Source organism: Periophthalmus magnuspinnatus, chromosome 19, assembly GCF_009829125.3.
Source record: "Periophthalmus magnuspinnatus isolate fPerMag1 chromosome 19, fPerMag1.2.pri, whole genome shotgun sequence".
NCBI classification, from domain to species: Eukaryota; Metazoa; Chordata; class Actinopteri; order Gobiiformes; family Gobiidae; genus Periophthalmus; species Periophthalmus magnuspinnatus.
Genome location: NC_047144.1, coordinates 1,205,284 through 1,228,093, shown reverse-complemented (window position 1 = coordinate 1,228,093; position 22,810 = coordinate 1,205,284). Strand labels below are relative to the sequence as shown.

At 42.8% G+C, this 22,810-nt stretch overlaps 2 protein-coding genes and 1 long non-coding RNA gene across 3 annotated transcripts in view; all 3 read right to left on the bottom strand.

The window, feature by feature from the left end:
- The window catches only part of LOC129456146 (NLR family CARD domain-containing protein 3-like), a 217,679-nt gene extending 204,561 nt beyond the window's left edge, over positions 1 to 13,118 (bottom strand). Inside the window, exons 1-4 of the mRNA XM_055229702.1 lie at positions 13,036 to 13,118; positions 12,867 to 12,953; positions 10,924 to 11,037; positions 10,755 to 10,841 (exon numbers count right to left, since the gene is read on the bottom strand). Coding sequence (XP_055085677.1) covers positions 10,755 to 10,841; positions 10,924 to 11,037; positions 12,867 to 12,953; positions 13,036 to 13,091 — 344 coding nt within the window. The 5' untranslated portion in view covers positions 13,092 to 13,118. The remainder of the gene's footprint in view (positions 1 to 10,754; positions 10,842 to 10,923; positions 11,038 to 12,866; positions 12,954 to 13,035) is intronic.
- On the bottom strand, positions 1,796 to 9,474 carry LOC117387571 (protein NLRC3-like). The gene is made up of 11 exons (XM_055229565.1): positions 9,337 to 9,474; positions 9,020 to 9,116; positions 8,244 to 8,342; positions 8,120 to 8,174; positions 7,794 to 8,065; positions 5,921 to 7,706; positions 5,677 to 5,850; positions 4,656 to 4,823; positions 4,426 to 4,590; positions 3,609 to 3,655; positions 1,796 to 2,958 (listed from the first exon to the last, which is right to left on the bottom strand). The coding sequence occupies exons 1-11, from the start codon at positions 9,472 to 9,474 to the stop codon at positions 2,408 to 2,410; spliced, it is 3,552 nt and encodes a 1,183-aa protein (XP_055085540.1). The 3' UTR covers positions 1,796 to 2,407.
- Positions 13,119 to 17,202: 4,084 nt separating the features above from the next.
- Positions 17,203 to 22,574, bottom strand: LOC117387026 (uncharacterized). The gene is made up of 4 exons (XR_004542734.2): positions 22,348 to 22,574; positions 20,198 to 20,295; positions 20,029 to 20,115; positions 17,203 to 17,916 (listed from the first exon to the last, which is right to left on the bottom strand). It is a non-coding gene; the product is annotated as an uncharacterized LOC117387026 (long non-coding RNA).
- Between the last annotated feature and the right edge of the window lie 236 nt (positions 22,575 to 22,810).

Below are 22,810 nucleotides of genomic sequence, written 5' to 3'. Positions count from 1 at the left end.
TATGAAGACGACACCATTCTGCGGGCACCAATTGGTCAACCACTGGTTGACTGCTGAAAAGCGGCTGTACATTTCACAATTGGTGTAGGTTGGGAGGGGGCCAGAGAAGTACACGGACTCCGACATTGACTTAGCCAATTCACAGACTGCAGCTATCTGTAACTTAACCACCTCTGACTGACCGCGCCGAGTATCGTTACCCCCCGCGTGTATAACGATCCGGCGGTACCTATTCTTACTTTTCTTTAAAAGCCTAAGATTCTCCTCGATGTCACCCAGTCTGGCTCCAGGGTAACACCGCGTGGAAGCTGCAGGCAGTTCCACGTCCCTGACTATGGAGCTCCCTATGACTAAAGTGTCCCGGGTCCAGCTCAGGGGAGCAAACCTGTTCTGGACGGGGCGCTCTCTACTCTCAACCCTGTGTCCCTGGTCTGCTCCAGTCCTATTCTCAGCCCTGTGTCCCTAGCCTGTCCTACACTTTCTTCTAACTGTCACAAACCTGTCCTGGTCTGATCCTGGCTGCACGGGTTGCGCTGGGGGGCTAGTCTCGCTAGCTACGCTAAAGCTACTGCGGTCCGCGGTCCTTACTGCTGCTACCTGACTGTAACTTGGGGTCAGAACTTCCAATAAGCGGATCCGCGTTTCTAACTTTGAGACCCTGGCCTGCAGGACTGCCACTACACTACACTTAACGCAACTGTCCCTATCATCGTCAAATAAGCCAGGGTCATCAGTCCACATATGGCAACCAGGGCAGGGAAAAGCGAGAGAAGAGGAGGAGGGTTTAGCCATGATGCTAGTCGGCTAGGCTAGTTCAGGCTGAACCGAGAGATAGAGGGGATTAATCCACGAAGTGCGGAGCAATAGATGCTGAATGAAACTTTGGTGGTTTAGCGAAGAATTCAGGCACTAGTGTAGATGTTAGAAACTGCTTTTTAAAATTGTAAAGATTCTTGGATTAACAATTTCAGGAGAGAGACGCTAGATATACAACTCGCAAAACAGAATCCACTCACCCGGAAATGACGTCAGCAGTCACCAACAACCACCACATTTCTTTGGGCTCTCTTACCACACTCAGTCTAGTTTTTGCACTTATGATCTTGATTCTCAGCTGTTATTTTTCATTTTTCACCAGATCCCACTCCTTGGAACTACTCTGCAACTCCGCCTCTGACCCTGCTCTTTATGACTGGTATGAACACCTCATCCTCCGACCCAGCTCACCTTGACCGGTACGAACACCCCAGCCTCTGACCCCGCTACCCACGAACGGCTCCAAGATTTCAGCATACGACACCACTCTCAACTAAATGCTCCGTCAACCTACATTTACATTTCGATGTTTGTAAATAACTTGGTTCAAACATTTTTACCCCAAGTCTGAATCTTTGGTCCCCCCAGACATTACAACAGATAGCTTGATTTAAATCATTGGGGTCCATGCATATACATATTTTCTGTGACAACAGTGACCATACTATTATTTATATATTATTAAGACACTGAACTTTATGCCAGTTTTTGTTTCATGAGGACAAGCCTAGTAATTACATTAGATATTAAACATAAATCAGGTCTGCAGTCTGACAGTGACACAGAGAACTCCACCTGAGAATTCTGACCTGTCTCAGGTTAAACTAGAGGGATTCTTACAGAACACAGTTTGAGTTTGAACTTTTGTCTTTTATTTGTGGCTGAGAACACAATAAGACTCAAACTTTACATCATTTTATATGAGCTCATGGTTTATAATAATAATAATACATTTTATTTATATAGCGCTTTTCAGGACACTCAAAGTCGCTTCACAGTAGATACAAAATAAAATATCACAGAAATTTACAACATAAAATCAAGCATTAAAAGCGATTTTGAACAGGTGAGTTTTGAGTTCTTTCTTGAAGGTGGGGAGGTCAGAGCAGTCACGGAGGGGTTTAGGTAGTGAGTTCCAGAGGGTGGGGGCAGCGATGGAGAAGGCTCTGTCCCCCCAGGTTCGGAGCTTGGTCCTACAGGGCAGGGACGGGAGGTTGGAGCTGGAGGAGTGGAGGGAGCGAGATGGAGTGTGGTGGTGGAGCAGGTCTGTGAGGTAAGGAGGGGCCAGGTTGTGGAGAGATTTGAATGTGATAAGAAGGATTTCGAAGTGGATGCGCTGAGGGACGGGGAGCCAGTGGAGCTTGTGGAGGTTTAGTTTCTTTGGTGCCAGTGCGGTCAGCTTCTCCAAATTGAATAAAGGTTGATAAGACCACATTTATGAATTATTATGATCTAAACCACTAGTGTGAGGCTGATGTCTGCAGTTTGTCTTTAAGAGGAAATAAAACATAAAATAAATCTCTGGTCAAATGAAGTCAAAATAAAATCAACATTTACAAAGTGATTTTTCTACAGATTTGACTGTTGTATTTTACACAGAGGAGGGTGAGTCTGTCGGACACAGAGACACTGAGGAACCATAATGGAGCCAAAACCCTGGGATCAGAGTGTGAGTGAATGTGGTGTTGAAGGTGTGGAGGTGGGTCAGTTGGTCAGAGGAGACTGTATAGAAGGACAGAGAGCCAGCAGGACAGTCCACAAACACTGCAACTCTCTCAAAAGAGGAGGACCAGGGCTGAGGAAGGAAAGTTTGATTGTTATTATGACGAACAGAGAAACCATCTTCAGAACAGCGCAGGCTCCAGGACTGATCATTGCCTCCAAACAAACTGACATGACTGCGTTCTTTCCTTCTGATTCCTCTGTAAGACACTGATATCTCAATCCTTCCACTCCACTGGACCTCCCAGTAACAGCGACCAGTCAGACCAGTGGAACACAGAATCTGAAGCCAGTAGTCAAATCTGTCCTGATGATCTGGATACGGCTGCTCCTCTCTCACATGTGTCACCTTCTTGTTGTTGTCAGACAGTTTGAGTTTTCTGTGAGCTGTGTTTGGATCCAGAGTGAGATCACAGAAATCTGATGGAGAGAAGACACAACACAGCAGCAGTTAGTCCCATGTGGAGACACACATTTAATTATAGTTTAATAAGGGTCAATCTATTCATGAAAGATGGATTTAAAGTCAATTATTTATGATGAATGTATTTTTATTCTGATGATTTTATTTGTGAATCATGTCAGTCTTATATTTGGCTCATGTTTCTTTTGCATCAGCTCTATATTTCCTTTAGTTTCAGCCTCACATCTATTTCAGATTCTTTTCAGTGTAAAACTTGAGTTTGTTGCTGCAGTGACAAAGTGCAGCTCCAGTCTCTGACGTCACTCCACACATTCCTACACTCCTCTGTGCTCCATGACACAGACTTTCTCCTTTAAAATGTCTCTATATGAAGGAGAGGAGAACAGGGGATTGGTTTAAATCCACTGTCTCCAGAAGAAGAATGAAGATCACTGTTGTGTTTGAGCTGAAACATGAGTGCAGTTCCACAGCTCCAGACTGGACTCTTCAGGATCTGCTTTAAGAAGAACTCTGGATTCAGTCATGGACACAGCTGTGGACCTCACAGTCTGAGGCCACACAACAATATATATTCTATGTGAGGTCCTTGGACCATTTTATCCATTTAAATAAGTGTCTGTTTCAAATGGAGTTTCTCAAAACTTACACTTTCTGAGTCCTGGTGTTAACCACTGAGCTCCAGCATGGTCCAGTCTGAAACACACGACATCAGACTGAAACACACGACATCAGACTGAAACACACGACATCAGACTGAAACACACGACATGAGACTGAAACACACGACATCAGACTGAAACACACGACATCAGACTGAAACACAAGACATCAGACTGAAACATCAGACTGAAACATCAGACTGAAACACACGACATCAAACTGAAACATGAAGTTGTTTTTAAATATCATTTTAAGACAGGTTTGTTTTGATGTTTTTCTCAGCTCTTATCAAGTGCATTTGAATTGGCCACATTTGTCACTTACTACACTTACATGTCTCTCTCACACACACACACACACACACATTAGTCTCACTCACACAAACACACACCCACATTAGTCTTTTACACACACACCCAGACACACACACATTAGTCTCACACACATACATTCGGGAGCGTGTCCTTTGTGTGTGTACACTGGACATGAGGATGAGAGCCCTGTTGTACAAACACAGAGACAAGTCTGAGCTCCATCTGAGGTTTTAAATGATCCACAAAGACTCAGAGGTGATAAATAAATAAGTGAATATGTGCGCGGGGAGTTAGCCATGGAGTTTTCAGCTCTGTAAAATGTGGTAGTGGTCAGGCAGAGAGCGCTAGTTACAGACATTAACATGTGCTCTAGGATGGAAGAAGAACAAGTTTTGTTGGTTCCTCTTCCTTTGTGCCTAATTGTCTTTCCTCCAGTGTGCTGCTGTGTGTGTGGTTGTGCCTTTGACAGACAGCAGGGGGCGCTCTCACCTGACAGACAGCAGGGGGCGCTGGTCCTGTAGAGTGGTCAGGAGCTCGGCTGAGGGTCCTGGATGGTTGTAGCTCAGGTCTAACTCTCTCAGGTGGGAGGGGGCGGAGCTCAGAGCTGAGGCCAGAGCAGCCCCGCCCCTCTGTGAGACCAGACATCCAGACAGCCTAAAGACACAGCATTACACTCATGTGGACACAAGGGGGCAGAGTGCATCATGGGAGCATCTCACCTGAGCGTCTCCAGTCTGCAGGGGACGCTCTTCAGTCCAGAACACAGCAGCTCCACTCCTGAGTCCTGGAGGTCGTTGTGACTGAGATCCAGGTGTGTGAGACTGGAGGAGCTGAGGACTGAGGCCAGAGGCCCACAGCTGTGAGGGGACAGTCCACAGAGGGACAGACTGAGGAGACAGAGGGACATTAGAGACTAGAACCACCACAAAAGAGTTTAAGCCTCAGCCTGTGGGGCCGGTGCTTGTTTGACTCCAAACATGAGAGATGTGAGAGGGGTGTGGCTGAAGGGATCGACCGCCCCTGTCACATCTCTCACATCAGCATAACTCTGCTGTGGCTCTGTGAGGAGCGGTCAGTGGCTAACCCTTCCCATGATGTGAGTCGTTTGTTTCTGGGCTGGTGAAATACTGATGGGCTGTTGCCTTGCAAAATCTCCCTTTAGATTTCAAGGCCCTCAGCCAAAGCACTCCACCCCTGCATTTAACACAAAATGAGACAAATAAAAACTCTGATGACTTTGTTTCTTTTACCAAATGTAATTCCCGTGACCCTTCCAAAATAAAACTTTCCTGATTGTAAAAAGGTTTTAAAATGACAATGCACTAACTCAATGCACAAAACCCAAAAACCTGACCTGTCGAGAGTTCAGCTGATTTGATGCATTAAATTGGGCATTTTACTTCAAGGGAGTGAGCATAACAACAGGACAGGCCTATTGTTTGATGCAGTTTAAAAAAAAAAAAAAAATTACTAAAATGCAGCAGAAGAAAGGAATTTCTCTGATTGTTGCATAAACAGTCCCTCATGTATATTTGCAACATTTGTGTAGACAACACTGAAAAAGAGGGCTGGTGGGTTACTGATGGACTGATTGCAAATGCTCCCAGTAGATGTTAGACCCACTCCAACTCTGCATTCAACCCATACTGGGACAAATGAAAAGTCCCATATCTTTCTGAAATGTTGTTTTCCAATGTAACAACCAATGTAATAATAGTGAGTAATTTTAACCCCTCTGACCTGAGCTGTTCCAGTTTACAGTGAGGACTCTTCAGACCAACAGACAACATCTCCAGCCCTGAGTCCTTCAAGTCGTTGAGACTGAGATCTAGGACTCTCAGACTAGAGGACTGGGAGCTGAGGACTGAGGACAGAGCTTCACAGCTTCTCTCTGACAGGTTACAGCTGCTCAGTCTGGAGAGAGAAAACATTGTTTATCTAGAACTTGAATCAAACCATCCTCTGTTAAACAAATGTTACTCACAGAGCTTTGTTGGAGGCCTTGACCACTGGCAGCAGCCTCAGGAGAGCCTCCTCTGAAGCAGAGTATTTCTTCAGCTCAAACTGGTCCAGATCTTTTTCTGATGACAGTAAGATGAAGGCCAGAGCTGACCACTCAGCAGGAGACAGTCCACCTTCAGACAGACGTCCTGAACTCAGGTACTGTTGGATCTGCTCCACCAGAGAACGGTCATTCAGTTCATTGAGACAGTGGAGCAGGCTGATGCTCCTCTCTGCAGACACATCCTCACTCAGCTTCTTCTTGATGTAATCAGCTGTCTCCTGATTGTTCTGGGAGCTACTTCCTGTTTGGAACAGCAGACCATGTAGAAGGCTCTGATTGGTCGACAGTGAAAGACCCAAGAGAAAGCGGAGGAGCAGGTCCAGGTGTCCATTTGGACTCTGTAAGGCCCGGTCCACAGCTGTCTGGTGAAGGTCCGATAGATTTTTTCCCCCACTGAACGTTGTAGACTTCTGTGTTTTCTCTGAGAGGAGGTTGATCCTAGTGTTGATGAAGGTTTGATGAACATGAAGAGCAGCCAAAAACTCCTGCACACTCAGATGGATGAAGCAGTAGACCTTGTCCTGGTACAGGCCTGGCTCCTCTCTAAAGACCTGTGTGAACACTCCAGAGTACACTGAGGCCGCTGCAGCGTCCAGTCCACACTCCCTCAGGTCACACTCGTAGAAGATCAGGTTTCCTTTCTGCAGCTGCTCAAAGGCCAGTTTTCCCAGAGACTCCACCATCTGCCTGGTCTCTGCAGTCCAGTGTGGGTCTGTCTCAGATCCTCCTTCATACTTGATGTTTTTGACTTTGGCTTGAACCACCAGAAAGTGGATGTACATCTGAGTCAGGGTCGTGGGCAGCTCTCCTCTCTCTCTGCTTTTCAACACATGCTCCAGGACTGTGGCAGCGATCCAGCAGAAGATTGGCATGTAGCACATGATGTGGAGGCTTCTGGACGTCTTGATGTGGGAGATGATTGTGTCGGCCTCGTCTCTGAACCTCTTCCTGAAGTACTGCTCCTTCTGTGGGTCGGTGAACCCTCTGACCTCTGTCACCATGGAGACGCACTCAGCAGGGATCTGATTGGCCGCAGCAGGTCGTGTGGTTATCCAGAGGCGAGCGGAGGGAAGCAGACTCCCCCTGATGAGGTTTACCAGCAGCACGTGCAGTGAGGTGGACTCTGTGGGGTCGGTCAGGGCCTTGGTTTTGGTGAAGTCCAGAGGAAGTCTGCACTCGTCCAGACCGTCAAAGATGAAGAGCACCTGGAGGTGTTCAAAGCTGCAGAGTTCTGTTTGTGTTTGACTAAAGAAGTGATGAACAAGTGTCACCAAGCTGAAGCTTCTCTCCTTCAGCACATTGAGTGCTCTGAAAGTGAACGGGAACAGCAGCTGTATGTCCTGGTTGGCTTTGCCTTCAGCCCAGTCCAGACTGAACTTCTGAGTGAGCACTGTTTTCCCGATGCCAGCCACTCCCTTTGTCAGCACTGTTCTGATTGGTCCATGTGTGTGAGCTGGGCCTTTAAACATGTCTTCACATGTGATGGGTGTCTCTGCTGGGTCTGGTTTCCTGGAGGCTGTTTCCATGTGTCTGACCTCATGTTCCTGGTTGACCTCTGAAGACCCTCCCTCTGTGATGTAGAGCTCTGTGTAGATCTGATTCAGAAGGGTGGGGTTTCCTGCTTTAGCGATGCCCTCAAACACACACTCAAACTTCTGCTGCAGGTTAGACTTCAGTTTTTGGCGATAAACTCCAGAATAAATCCCTGAATGAAGACAACAGATACAGGCCTGAGTCTCAGAGAATATAAAACGACTGTGAGCACCTTGTTAAATGTGTTAAATGGTCCTACTGCTGCTTAGACGCTCAGCCACCTCCTTCTTTTTCATCCTGCTCAAGAAGTTCAGTGTGATCTTCAGAACAGCCTCACTGCTGCTCCTCTGCTCTTCATCCTCATCCTCCTCTGGCTCTAAGCATTCTGTATAATCTGTACTCAAAACCTTTTGGAGCTTCTTCAGCTCCTTCTGGACAAAAGTCAAGATGTCCTCCTCTGGAACCTGAAAAAACACATTATAAACATATACAAATACATATACAACTATACAAATGCAGTCACTGCCGGATCTGTGTGAAACAAGTTCTCATTCATCTGAACATTTACAAACTTTAGTGACAGACCTGCTGTGTCTGATGGTGCTGACCACTGGAGACCTCTGGACCCTGCTGCTCCACTCTGTGAGAGAGACTCATCAAACACTTATGTTCATTTAAATTGTTTTATTCAACACTTGTGGAAACTCACGACTCTTTTGCAAAATTATATGGATGTCCCAAAGACCAGTCACTCCTGAGGGACTCACAGATGGGACCAGGTTCAGATGGAGGAAGTTTTTGGTGGATCCTGAGACACAGAAGAAAACACATTTCAGTCATAATGACTCTTCGTAACTCTTGTGTTCACCTCACTCCAGAATCCATCATCACATACAATGTCTTTTGGTTCTGTCTGTGGTTCAGTTTTCACAAAGTGAAAAACAAACAACGGTAGACACTGTTGTTATAATGTTATCATTAAGATTGTCCATACTGTTACCATACTTTTATTTTCTAAAACCAGGACCACTTGTATTATGATTGAAATGTTAATAACTTATATGTGATACTTTTTGGTGATATTGCCATGTATTATTACGGTACAATACTTCCAAAAAATTTTAACATGTAAATCTTGATTTGTGAAAAAAAAAAATAAAAAAAAATTAAATTACACTTACAAATTTCATTTTACGCTTATAAATATCGTTTTCCACTTACAAATTCTGTCGTAACGGTGTGTGTAGCGGACCAAAGAGTGCAGACTCGGGGCAGATTTACAGTGTTTATTTTACAGATTGTGAAGTAATTAACAAGAGTTCATTAACCCAGCAAGGAACTGGGAGCGGGGTGTGAACCAGAGTCCGGGACGAGACAAGAGGGTGAAGACCAGGAGTTGAACAGTACCGGGGCCGGAGCGGGAGACGTGGAGCAAGCCGGAGTCCAGGACGAGACAAGGAGGTGAAGAAAAAGGGTGGACTGTACCGAAGCTGGGGTGCGGAGGCAGGAGCAGGAACGAGCGGGAGCAGGAATGTAGACATGCGGACACTCTGGCCACAAACAGGATGAAGCATCGTTCATCCTGCAGGAATGCAGGAACGAAGGAACGACGACAATCTCGCACCGAGTGTCTAGTCCTGGCTCCTCTTATACACAGCAGGTGGTGGTAATTGCGCTGATGGGCTGCAGGTGCGCGCAGGAGAAGCCAGGAGCCCAGATCCGGCAGGTGAGGGAGGGAAAGAGCAGGACAGGAGGAAAACTAGGAGCGGACGGTGCGGATCATGACAAATGAGTAATTTTACATGTACAAATCTGAAAATGATGCTCTCACAAGTTTTGGGACATTTATTGTGCCGAGGTTGTCTCAAAAAGATTCCTGAGCGCAGTGGCTGAAGACAGCAGGGGGCGGGACTAGAGGGGACAGGGGTTGCTGTGGCCATGGCGAACCTGGTTGGTATAAAGTAAAGGAGCTAACCCAAATTCAGACAGTATGTCACCTTTATGTGGTATTATGTTGTGCATTGTTGACCTTTTAATAAGTTGTATACCAAGGTAAATAGAGAAGCCAGTGTGCTTTCAAGGACTACAAAGTAAATCTAACTAGGGTTCTTCTTTAACCACTAAACCAGGTTTAAACCCAAGACTAAACCAGGATTAAATCACATCTAAACCAGGCCTAAACCTGGTCCGAACCAGGACTAAATCATGTCTAAACCAGGACTAAACCAGCTCTAAACTAAATCTGTACCAAACCAGCACTAAACCAGGACTAAACCATGATATAACCAGGACTAAACCAGTCTTTAGTGGGTTTGTGTCTAGCACTTTCAACGACAGACGCGTTTTATTTCACAGTTTTTGGATTTGCTTATTGACTCAAAAATTGTATCCAACACAATCCCCAAATATTTGAAGTTCTCCACCACTTCAATTTCCTTGATTTTAACAAATATGCATGAGAAAGAGATGAGGACTGAAGCCAATCAGTAACTACAAGAAAAGACCAGAGAAAGTCAAGCATTTCAAACTGTTCACATCCAGACAAACATGAGCAATGCAGCATGAACAAGTCTCTCCATGGACCAGCACCAAAGAACATCTGACATGAGCCACATGAACCATCTCACATGAGGAGGACCTCAGGGACCCAACTCCTGATGGAGTCATTCTGTAGACCTGGTTTAGTCCTGGTCTAGTCCTGGTCTAGTCCTGGTTTAGTCCTGGTTTAGTCCTGGTCTAGTCCTGGTTTAGTCCTGGTTTAGACCTGGTCTAGTCCTGGTTTAGTCCTGGTTTAGTCCTGTATTAGTCTATTTGTCTGGGCCATGACAATTTTATCTGAATTATTAAAGTCAGTTGTTTTCTTCCTTTTCCTGAAAGAAGTTTGTCGACTGTCGTCTCTTTTCAGACTCCATTTTAATTCCAGTTTCAAATCAAAAGTGTCTCTGTTGGAGAAACACAGTGGTTAAAGTCATGTGACTTGAGCAGGTCCAGCGGGTGATGGGCCTGGACTAGGATCTCATAGAAGGACTTTTGTAGGACAAAGACATAAGTGTGTTGCATTTCCTGCTGCTGAGACGAGCATGAAGTTCCTCCTCACAGTCACAGAGGTCATCTGCAGCTCTTACACTTATGTTGAGTTTAATAAAAAACAAGTCATCCATATCATTCTAAAAAGGCTGTGAACATAAAGTCCTGACATTATGAGGTGAGTCTGACTTACTCTGGACCATGTTCTCTTTTAAAATCAATCAATCGTCCTATAGACTCATCACTCTTGAGTGAGACGGCGCTGGCCCCAGGAGCAGGTCTGTGGACACAGATGGAGCAGTGGCTTTAGTCTGAGCTCTGACATGGAGAACAGTGGTGGAGTGTTAGTGATCCTCTCTTACCTGTGAGCTTCTATAGAGGGAGGGGCTCCGTCCTCTCTGGTCTCTCTCTGATTCATGCTCAGTCCAAGTTCATGTGATCTCAGGTCCTTAGGAGGAGGCGATGCATAAAGCCCACTGCAAAAAGTCCACTCTAAAGTCAAACATGTATCTGCAACGTAACTCAACAGAGTATATGTTGTTTTTCTGTGTAAATGTGTTTTTGTACTGGTGGAGCCACAGATGAATGGTTTTGTTTCACATCAGTAACACATCAGTGCTGCACTGTGGAAGTCGACACATGACATTCCTGCCATGAGCCTTGTGTTCAATACTTTTATCACTACGAAGTCAAACTTTATAGTTTGGAACTTTATTTTACCACAATTCAGTGTCCAATGTTTCTCAGAGAAAAGTGCAGCTGAAGGAAGTGGCTGGTGTTTGCGGTCACTAGGACACAAATATGGAGGAGTCGAGTGTTTTGGTTCTAACAAAGACTAAACCAGGTCTAAACCAGGACAAAACCAGGACAAAACCAGGTCCAAACCAGAACAAAACCAGGACTAAAGAAGGTCTAAACTATGACTAAATCAGGTGTAAACCAGCACTTAACCAGTTCTAAAACAGGAATAAACCAGGACTAAAGCACCTCCAAACTAAATCTCTACCATACGAGGACTTAGGCAGGACTAAACCAGATTTATACAAGGACCAGAACTAAATTAGGTCTAAACCAGGACTAAACCAGTTCTAAACTGCATCTATACCAAACCAGCACTAAACCAGGACTAAACAATGACTTAACAAGGATTAAACCTGTATTTAGTGGGTTTGTGTCTAGCACTTCCAAAGAAAGACACATTTTATTTCAGTTTTTGGATTTACTGATTGACTCAAAAATTGGATGCAACAGAATCCCCAAATATTTGAAGTTCTCCACCACTTCAATTTCCTTGATTTTAACAAATATGCATGAGAAAGAGATGAGGACTGAAGCCAATCAGTAACTACAAGAAAAGACCAGAGAAAGTCAAGCATTTCAAACTGTTCACATCCAGACAAACATGAGCAATGCAGCATGAACAAGTCTCTCCATGGACCAGCACCAAAGAACATCTGACATGAGCCACATGAACCATCTCACATGAGGAGGACCTCAGGGACCCAACTCCTGATGGAGTCATTCTGTAGTCCTGGTCTAGTCCTGGTCTAGTCCTGGTCTAGTCCTGGTCTAGTCCTGGTCTAGTCCTGGTCTAGTCCTGGTCTAGTCCTGGTTTAGTCCTGGTCTAGTCCTGGTTTAGTCCTGGTTTAGTCCTGGTTCAGTCCTGGTTTAGTTCCTTCCTGAAGATGTGAGACAGGCCTCTGCTCTGACAGTGTTTAAATCCAGGCTCAAACGGTTCTGTTTATCTGTGCATATGACTGAGAGGTTTTATTCAGCTCTACACTTTTATTATGATTATTTATGTTTTGTTTGTTTTGTGAGTTTAATGTCTTTCTTATTCTGTAAAGCTCTTTGAATGACTTTGTGTATGAATTGTGTTATAATAAACTTGTCTATTTGTCTGGGCCATGACAGTTTTATCTGAATTATTAAAGTTTGTTGTTTTCTTCCTTTTACTGAAAGAAGTTTGTCGACTGTTGTCTCTTTTCAGACTCCATTTTAATTCCAGTTTCAAATCTAAAGTGTCTCTGTTGGAGAAACACAGTGGTTAAAGTCATGTGACTTGAGCAGGTCCAGCGGGTGATGGGCCTGGACTAGGATCTCATAGAAGGACTTTTGTAGGACAAAGACATAAGTGTGTTGCATTTCCTGCTGCTGAGACGAGCATGAAGTTCCTCCTCACAGTCACAGAGGTCATCTGCAGCTCTTACACTTATGTTGAGTTTAATAAAAAACAAGTCATCCATATCATTCTAAAAAGGCTGTGAACATAAAGTCCTGACATTATGAGGTGAGTCTGACTTACTCTGGACCATGTTCTCTTTTTGACTCTATCCCTCGTCCCTTAGAGTTCTCACTCTTGAATGAGACGCCTCTGTCCTCAGGAGCAGGTCTGTGGACACAGATGGAGCAGTGGCTTTAGTCTGAGCTCTGACATGGAGAACAGTGGTGGAGTGTTAGTGATCCTCTCTTACCTGTGAGCTTTTATAGAGGGAGGGGCTCCGTCCTCTCTGGTCTCTCTCTGATCCATGCTCAGTCCAGGTTCATGTGATCTCAGACCCTCTGAGATCACATGAACCTGGACTGTGCATTCAGTAGGAGACAAATATAAATAAAGACTAAACCAGGTCCAAACTAGGACTTAACAAAGTCTAAACAATGACTAAACCAGGTCTAAACCAGGACTAAATCAGCTCTAAACTACATCTGTACCAAACCAGCACTAAACCAGGTGATCGTTTCATATTCTAACCTGCTAAGCTAGTGGTGTGTAAGTGTAAGGAAAGTACAACCTGGGTAAAACTAATCCAAACCAACCGAAGGTGCAAGGAACCACTTGAGTAATGTTATTTATGGACATTTATGTCAAACATTTTAATACAATATTGCATTAACTGAGTTTTATACGACATTAAATGTGTACATTTTAGTACCAAGTACAAGAAATGCTGTTGTAAAGTTGTTATAAACACATGGCGGTGCTGTTAAGCTTAGAAAGACTAGCGCCATCTCATGGACACTTGCTGAATTGTCCTTCTTTGTTGAAAAAAGGGAATTAATTAACTAATATGTCAATTCAATTCAATTCATTTATTTTTGTAACGCCCAAAATCACAACAACAGTTGTCTAAAAGGGCGTTCATGTTTTGGTTGATGGGGGAAACCAGAGTACCCGGAGGAAACCCATCCAGACACGAGGAGAAACATGAAAAACTCCACACAGAAAGGCCTGGGCGACCCGGGGATTGAACCAAACCCTCTTGCTGTGAGGCATGAGTGTTGCCACTCAGCCACCGTGCCGCCAACCCATGTCATGGGTTGTTGTTAAAAATAAAAATATTGATACAAGTTCAAATGAGTTAAAGGTACAAACATTAATTCATTTTATGTAAGATTTGTCTTAAAAAGAAATGTATATACATTATACACTCACCTAAAGGATTATTGGGAACAACTGTTCAATTTCTCCTTGATGCAATTATCTAATCAATCAATCAATCACATGGCAGTTGCTTCAATGCATTTAGGGGTGTGGTCCTGGTCAAGACAATATCCTGAACTCCAAACTGAATGTCAGAATGGGAAAGAAAGGTGATTTAAGTAATTTTGAGCGTGGCCTGGTTGTTGGTGCCAGACGGGCCGGTCTGAGTATTTCACAATCTGCTCAGTTACTGGGATTTTCACAAACAACCATTTCTAGGGTTTACAAAGAATGGTGTGAAAAGGGAAAAACATCCAGTATGTCGCAGTCCTGTGGGCAAAAATGCCTTGTTGATGCTAGAGGTCAGAGGAGAATGGGCCGAGTGATTCAAGCTGATAGAAGAGCAACGTTAACTGAAATAACCACTCGTTACAACCGAGGAATGCAGCAAAGCATTTGTGAAGCCACAACACGCACAACCTTGAGGCGGATGGGCTACAACAGCAGAAGACCCCACCGGGCACCACTCATCTCCACTACAAATAGGAAAAAGAGGCTACAATTTGCACGAGTTCAACAAAATTGGACAGTTGAAGACTGGAAAAATGTTGCCTGGTCTGATGAGTCTGGATTTCTGTTGAGACTTTCAAATGGTAGAGTCAGAATTTGGCATAAACAGAATGAGAACATGGATCCATCATGCCTTGTTCCCACTGTGCAGGTGGTGGTGTAATGGTGTGGGGGATGTTTTCTTGGCACACTTTAGGTCCCTTAGTGCCAATTGGGCATCGTTTAAATGCCACGGGCGACCTGAACATTGTTTCTGACCATGTCCATCCCTTCATGACCACCATGTACCCATCCTCCTCCTCTACTTCCAGCAGGATAATGCACCATGTCATAAAGCTCCAATCATTTCAAATTGGTTTCTTGAACATAACAGTGAGTTCACTGAACTACAATGGCCCCACAGTCACCAGATCTCAACCCGATAGAGCATCTTTGGGATGTGGTGGAACGGGAGCTTCATGCCCTGGATGTGCATCCCACAAATCTCCATCAACTGCAAGATGCTCCTCAATATGGGCCAACATTTGTAAAGAATGAATCAGCACCTTGAATCAATGCCACGTAGAATTAAGGCAGTTCTGAAGGTGAAAGGTCAAACACCGTATTAGTCTGGTGTTCCTAATAATCCTTCAGGTGAGTGTATATTGTGATAATGTACAAATATGTTAATTATATGGATTAATGTTACTAGAATAGTAATATGTTGCGAATAAGAGGAAGAATCAATCCTCCGTCTGAAGTAAAGAAGCTCAACACATGTGTCTGTGTATTCGTCTATTAAAAGGCTTTTACTGAAATAAGTTTGTCAACTGTTGTCTCTTTTCAGAGTCTATTTTCATTTCAATTTTAATTCCAGTTTCAAATCAAAAGTGTCTCTGTTGGAGAAACACAGTGGTTAAAGTCATGTGACTTGAGCAGGTCCAGCGGGTGATGGGCCTGGACTAGGATCTCATAGAAGGACTTTTGTAGGACAAAGACATAAGTGTGTTGCATTTCCTGCTGCTGAGACGAGCATGAAGTTCCTCCTCACAGTCACAGAGGTCATCTGCAGCTCTTACACTTATGTTGAGTTTAATAAAAAACAAGTCATCCATATCATTCTAAAAAGGCTGTGAACATAAAGTCCTGACATTATGAGGTGAGTCTGACTTACTGTGGACCATGTTCTCTTTTAAAATCAATCAATCGTCCTATAGACTCATCACTCTTGAGTGAGACGGCGCTGGCCCCAGGAGCAGGTCTGTGGACACAGATGGAGCAGTGGCTTTAGTCTGAGCTCTGACATGGAGAACAGTGGTGGAGTGTTAGTGATCCTCTCTTACCTGTGAGCTTCTATAGAGGGAGGGGCTCCGTCCTCTCTGGTCTCTCTCTGATTCATGCTCAGTCCAAGTTCATGTGATCTCAGGTCCTTAGGAGGAGGCGATGCATAAAGCCCACTGCAAAAAGTCCACTCTAAAATCAAACATGTATCTGCAACGTAACTCAACAGAGTATATGTTGTTTTTCTGTGTAAATGTGTTTTTGTACTGGTGGAGCCACAGATGAATGGTTTTGTTTCACATCAGTAACACATCAGTGCTGCACTGTGGAAGTCGACACAAGACATTCCTGCCATGAGCCTTGTGTTCAATACTTTTATCACTACGAAGTCAAACTTTATAGTTTGGAACTTTATTTTACCACAATTCAGTGTCCAATGTTTCTCAGAGAAAAGTGCAGCTGAAGGAAGTGGCTGGTGTTTGCGGTCACTAGGACACAAATATGGAGGAGTCGAGTGTTTTGGTTCTAACAAAGACTAAACCAGGACAAAACCAGGACAAAACCAGGTCCAAACCAGAACAAAACCAGGACTAAAGAAGGTCTAAACTATGACTAAATCAGGTGTAAACCAGCACTTAACCAGTTCTAAAACAGGAATAAACCAGGACTAAAGCACCTCCAAACTAAATCTCTACCATACGAGGACTTAGGCAGGACTAAACCAGATTTATACAAGGACCAGAACTAAATTAGGTCTAAACCAGGACTAAACCAGTTCTAAACTGCATCTATACCAAACCAGCACTAAACCAGGACTAAACAATGACTTAACAAGGATTAAACCTGTATTTAGTGGGTTTGTGTCTAGCACTTCCAAAGAAAGACACATTTTATTTCAGTTTTTGGATTTACTGATTGACTCAAAAATTGGATGCAACAGAATCCCCAAATATTTGAAGTTCTCCACCACTTCAATTTCCTTGATTTTAACAAATATGCATGAGAAAGAGATGAGGACTGAAGCCAATCAGTAACTACAAGAAAAGACCAGAGAAAGTCAAGCATTTCAAACTGTTCACATCCAGACAAACATGAGCAATGCAGCAAGAACAAGTCTCTCCATGGACCAGCACCAAAGAACATCTGACATGAGCCACATGAACCATCTCACATGAGGAGGACCTCAGGGACCCAACTCCTGATGGAGTCATTCTGTAGACCTGGTTTAGTCCTGGTCTAGTCCTGGTCTAGTCCTGGTCTAGTCCTGGTTTAGTCCTGGTCTAGTCCTGGTCTAGTCCTGGTCTAGTCCTGGTCTAGTCCTGGTTTAGTCCTGGTCTAGTCCTGGTTTAGTCCTGGTTTAGTCCTGGTCTAGTCCTGGTCTAGTCCTGGTTTAGTCCTGGTCTAGTTCCTTCCTGAAGATGTGAGACAGGCCTCTGCTCTGACAGTGTTTAAATCCAGGCTCAAACGGTTCTGTTTATCTGTGCATATGACTGAGAGGTTTTATTCAGCTCTACACTTTTATTATGATTATTTATGTTTTGTTTGTTTTGTGAGTTTAATGTCTTTCTTATTCTGTAAAGCTCTTTGAATGACTTTGTGTATGAATTGTGTTATAATAAACTTGTCTATTTGTCTGGGCCATGACAGTTTTATCTGAATTATTAAAGTTTGTTGTTTTCTTCCTTTTACTGAAAGAAGTTTGTCGACTGTTGTCTCTTTTCAGACTCCATTTTAATTCCAGTTTCAAATCTAAAGTGTCTCTGTTGGAGAAACACAGTGGTTAAAGTCATGTGACTTGAGCAGGTCCAGCGGGTGATGGGCCTGGACTAGGATCTCATAGAAGGACTTTTGTAGGACAAAGACATAAGTGTGTTGCATTTCCTGCTGCTGAGACGAGCATGAAGTTCCTCCTCACAGTCACAGAGGTCATCTGCAGCTCTTACACTTATGTTGAGTTTAATAAAAAACAAGTCATCCATATCATTCTAAAAAGGCTGTGAACATAAAGTCCTGACATTATGAGGTGTTGAGTCTGACTTACTGTCGACCTCGTCCCATAGATCCAACCCTCTTGAATGAGACGCCTCTGGCCTCAGGAGCAGGTCTGTGGACACAGATGGAGCAGTGGCTTTAGTCTGAGCTCTGACATGGAGAACAGTGGTGGAGTGTTAGTGATCCTCTCTTACCTGTGAGCTTTTATAGAGGGAGGGGCTCCGTCCTCTCTGGTCTCTCTCTGATCCATGCTCAGTCCAGGTTCATGTGATCTCAGACCCTCTGAGATCACATGAACCTGGACTGAGCATTCAGTAGGAGACAAATATAAATAAAGACTAAACCAGGTTCAAACTAGGACTTAACAAAGTCTAAACAATGACTAAACCAGGTCTAAACCAAGTCTAAACCGGGACTAAATCAGGTTTAAACCAGCTCTAAACTACATCTGTACCAAACCAGCACTAAACCAGGACTAAACCAGGATGTAACAAGGACTAAACCAGTATTTAGTGGGTTTGTGTTTATCACTTTTACTGACTGATTACACAGAGATTTTTGTAGTTTTAATGTCGTCTCTGTTGCTTGAGAAACTGGAAATGCAATAGTTTATTTGAGAAATGATCATAGCTTCTACATAAGCCTTTGCTGCACTATAGTTCAGTGTATTTCCAATGTGTCTAAAGACAGATGAATTTTATTTTACACTTTTTGGATTTGCTTATTTACTCAAACTTTGGATCCAACACAATCCCTAAATATTTAAAGTCCTCCACCACTTCAGTTTGCTTGATTTTTGCCAAGATGCATGAGAAAGTACATGAACAAATCTTTCAATGGACCAGCACCAAACAACATGTACAGGCTGGAAAAATGCCAAGTATAAAAACAGATACCACTCAAAATTTAACTTTCTTTTTAATGTATTATTATTATTATTAATATTATTATTATTATTATTATTTCAAAAGTTCATGTGGTTCCATGTGTCCATATGTCTTTTGAGTTAAAGTGCATTTCCTTCACTGGCCAGTAGATGGCGAGTGTCGCGCAGTGTTGGTAGAGAACAGACTGGGCCCTGCAGAGGAAGAATCAGTCCTCTGAAGTAAAGCAGCTCAACACGTGTTGTGTCTGTTATTCTATTAACATGTTGGTAACACTAAAATCACAAGTTTCATGTAAAATATCAAAGTTATAAGAGGCCAAATGATAAATTGAGTAGGAGAAAAAAGTGGAGTAAAAGTTTATAAAGGGTTTTTGAGTATATTGTGATTGTTTCATATTCACCCACACCTGCTAAGCTAGTGGTGTGTAAGTGTAAGGAAAGTACAACCTGTGTAAAACTAATCCAAACCAACCGAAGGTGCAAGGAACCACTTGAGTAATGTTATTTATGGACATTTATGTCAAACATTTTAATACAATATTGCATTAACTGGGTTTTATACGACATTAAATGTGTACATTTTAGTACCAAGTACAAGAAATGCTGTTGTAAAGTTGTTATAAACACATGGCGGTGCTTTTAATCTTAGAAAGACTAGCACCTTCTCATGGACACTTGCTGAATTGTCCTTTTTTGTTGAAAAAAGGGAATTAATTAACTAATATGTCATGGGTTTTTGTTAAAAATAAAAATATTGATACAAGTTCAAATGAGTAAAAGGTACAAACATTAATTCATTTTATGTAAGATTTGTATTAAAAAAATGTATTTACAGTATATATTGTGATAATGTACAAATATGTTAATTATATGGATTCATGTGACTAGAATAGTAATATGTTGCGAATAAGAGGAAGAATCAATCCTCCGTCTGAAGTAAAGAAGCTCAACACATGTGTCTGTGTATTCTTCTATTAAAAGGCTTTTACTGAAAGAAGTTTGTCGACTGTTGTCTCTTTTCAGACTCCATTTTAATTCCAGTTTCAAATCAAAAGTGTCTCTGTTGGAGAAACACAGTGGTTAAAGTCATGTGACTTGAGCAGGTCCAGCGGGTGATGGGCCTGGACTAGGATCTCATAGAAGGACTTTTGTAGGACAAAGACATAAGTGTGTTGCATTTCCTGCTGCTGAGACGAGCATGAAGTTCCTCCTCACAGTCACAGAGGTCATCTGCAGCTCTTACACTTATGTTGAGTTTAATAAAAAACAAGTCATCCATATCATTCTAAAAAGGCTGTGAACATAAAGTCCTGACATTATGAGGTGAGTCTGACTTACTCTGGACCATGTTCTCTTTTTGACTCTATCCCTCGTACCATAGAGCGAACACTCTTGAATGGGATGTCGCTGTCCTCAGGAGCAGGTCTGTGGACACAGATGGAGCAGTGGCTTTAGTCTGAGCTCTGACATGGAGAACAGTGGTGGAGTGTTAGTGATCCTCTCTTACCTGTGAGCTTTTATAGAGGGAGGGGCTCCGTCCTCTCTGGTCTCTCTCTGATCCATGCTCAGTCCAGTCTGAGTGACAGTGAGAGGGCAGAGGTGCTGCTGAGGGACACAGGGGACCTCACATTAGATCACAGTCCTCAGCACTGGAGTCTGGAGTCTCATTTAAGGACTTTTTTCTATTGTTTTATTGTGATTTGTCAAACTACCATCCTTCTTCTACTTTGTGTATCTGACGTTTTAGAAAGTTTCATTTCTTCTATGTTTATGTCTTACATTTTTGCTCCATTTTGTTCCAGATTAGCCAGATATGAGTTTAAGATTGTATGACACAAGGAAAAGACAGCTAATGTTTGTCTGGATTTGCAGATCTTAAAAAAAAGTAAATCTCCAATAACAGTTTTCTCTTTACAATCTCCAGACCAAGTGGCATAACCCTTAAGCAAGAAAAGAAGCACAGAGAGACAGTGTCCTGTAAAACAGACAGTAAAGAATCAAAGACACAGAGGCACATTTGGACTCAGCGACAGGTTGGTGGTTCTATTCCCATGTGTGTTAATGTGGACTCAGCAGAACAGAGAAATAAACCTGACATTACTCAGAGCTTTAAAGCTCAACTCCTTCCATCACTGCTGCTGTCTGGACCTGTCCTGGACCTGGACTTTGGACTCTGTCTGTGGACTTGGATCTGGCCCAGATCCTGAGTCTGGTCCTAAACGTTTCCCTCTTTACTTTTCTACAAACATCTTATTTTCTCTTAAAGGTGCACTGTGTAACTTTGCTGTTCAGGTAAAACACCTGCTGTTTTACATGGAGACATTATTGCTTTACTCAGAATGTTCCACAGTATGGCATTAAATTATATATTGTGACAAGCAGGTGACATCATTCGGTGGTGGTAAAATTTTGAGTAATGAAAACCTGAAGTTGAATAAATGCAAGATAGCTTTAATGTTGTATTGTGGAACATTCTAGGTGACACAATGACATCTCCATAGAGAGCGTGAGGTGGTTTACACTCCTCCAGAAAAGTTCCATAATGCCTCTTTAACTGAATGGAGCATCCAGGGCCTGAGGGTGTGTGTGCTTCAGCCTGTGATCCCTGTAAAACTGCTCGTCTGATTCTGTTGAGCACAAAACTAAAAATTTTGGACTAAATCCATAAATCATAATGTTTTACTCTCAGATGGGACAGAGACACATTTCTCTGTTGATCACATGGTATTTTCACGAGTCACATCAACATGTAAATCCACAAATGTTGAACCTGATTGTTTCTGTTTGTGACTCGAGCCAAGAACTCACATTATTACAGCAAATATCTGTGTTTGAATCAGACACATTTGACTCTTCTGTGTTAAATATGATTGTTCTATAGAATGTTGTGATGAAACACAGCCATAGCAACACAATAATAAAACATGAATGATCAACCTTCATCAGCCTCTGGAGGATCACAGTCCAACATCTTTACTGTTTATCAGAGATCTCAGGAGAGACTTTATATCAAACCTTTGACCTGTGATTAGGAACATAAAACAAACCAATAACAGCCTCATATCCCAAACACTCAAGTCTTTCTGACACTTCTCTGTATAAACTACATTAGAAAAACCAAAAGATGATTTGGTGATGGAATAAATGTAAGTAAAATGTCTGAGCTCTGTCCAATCAGAGCAGGCGATGCAGTGATGTTATGTGTGTTTGTTTATAAAGGAGCAGATACAGAGGAGAGACAGACGTGGATCAGGACCATTGGGACTTGTGCTGTACTCACTACTCATATGATTTTAAAGGTAACTAAGTACAATTACATGGCTGCAATTATACTCCATTACAAGAACAAGTACAGGTTTAAAATTTACTCCAAAAAGTACAATTACTTCAAAAATCTATACTCAAACACAGACATAGAGCAGAAAACTGGGCTAATTCAGTTGTTTTCTCAGATTGAAATGAATCAAGTCCAAGTTCAAATCTAAGCAAAAAGTTCAGTTTATTCTAAATGTAAAACAGGTGAATCTGAAAATGTGACTCAATAACCCATTAGAAGTGAAGAGTCTGATACCATAAAACTAGGATTACATAAAGAATGTGTTCAAAAAGCCACAAAGTGACTGTGACACAACACAAGTAAATATAAGTCATTATTACCTCAGACAAACAGTCCAACACCTCCTGAGTCACTGTGAGCCTCCTCTGCTCCTCTGCTCCTCTGCTCCTCCTCTGTTTGATATAAAGTCTCTCCTGAGATCTCTGATAAATGTGAATAAAACAACCTAATCTGGTGTTTTTACAGCTGTGTGCAGTAAAGATGTTGGACTGTGATCCTCCAGAGGCTGATGAAGGTTAATCATTCATATTTTATTATTGGCTCCATTTAGTTCAGAGTGTTGACTCTCCAGCGCCGCCCTGCTGGTGGTGGGAGGGGCTGTGTTGTACCCGATCAGTTAGAGACAAAGTCCATGAGTCCAATATATGTGTCCATGTCCAACACAGACTCTGCCACGTGACTAGAGCCATTTTACATGTGCCCCTCTCAATGGGACATTCATTATTGTTTCACTTTATTAATACAGGCGCCATTTTGAGGACTTTTGACCACTGAAAAGACACA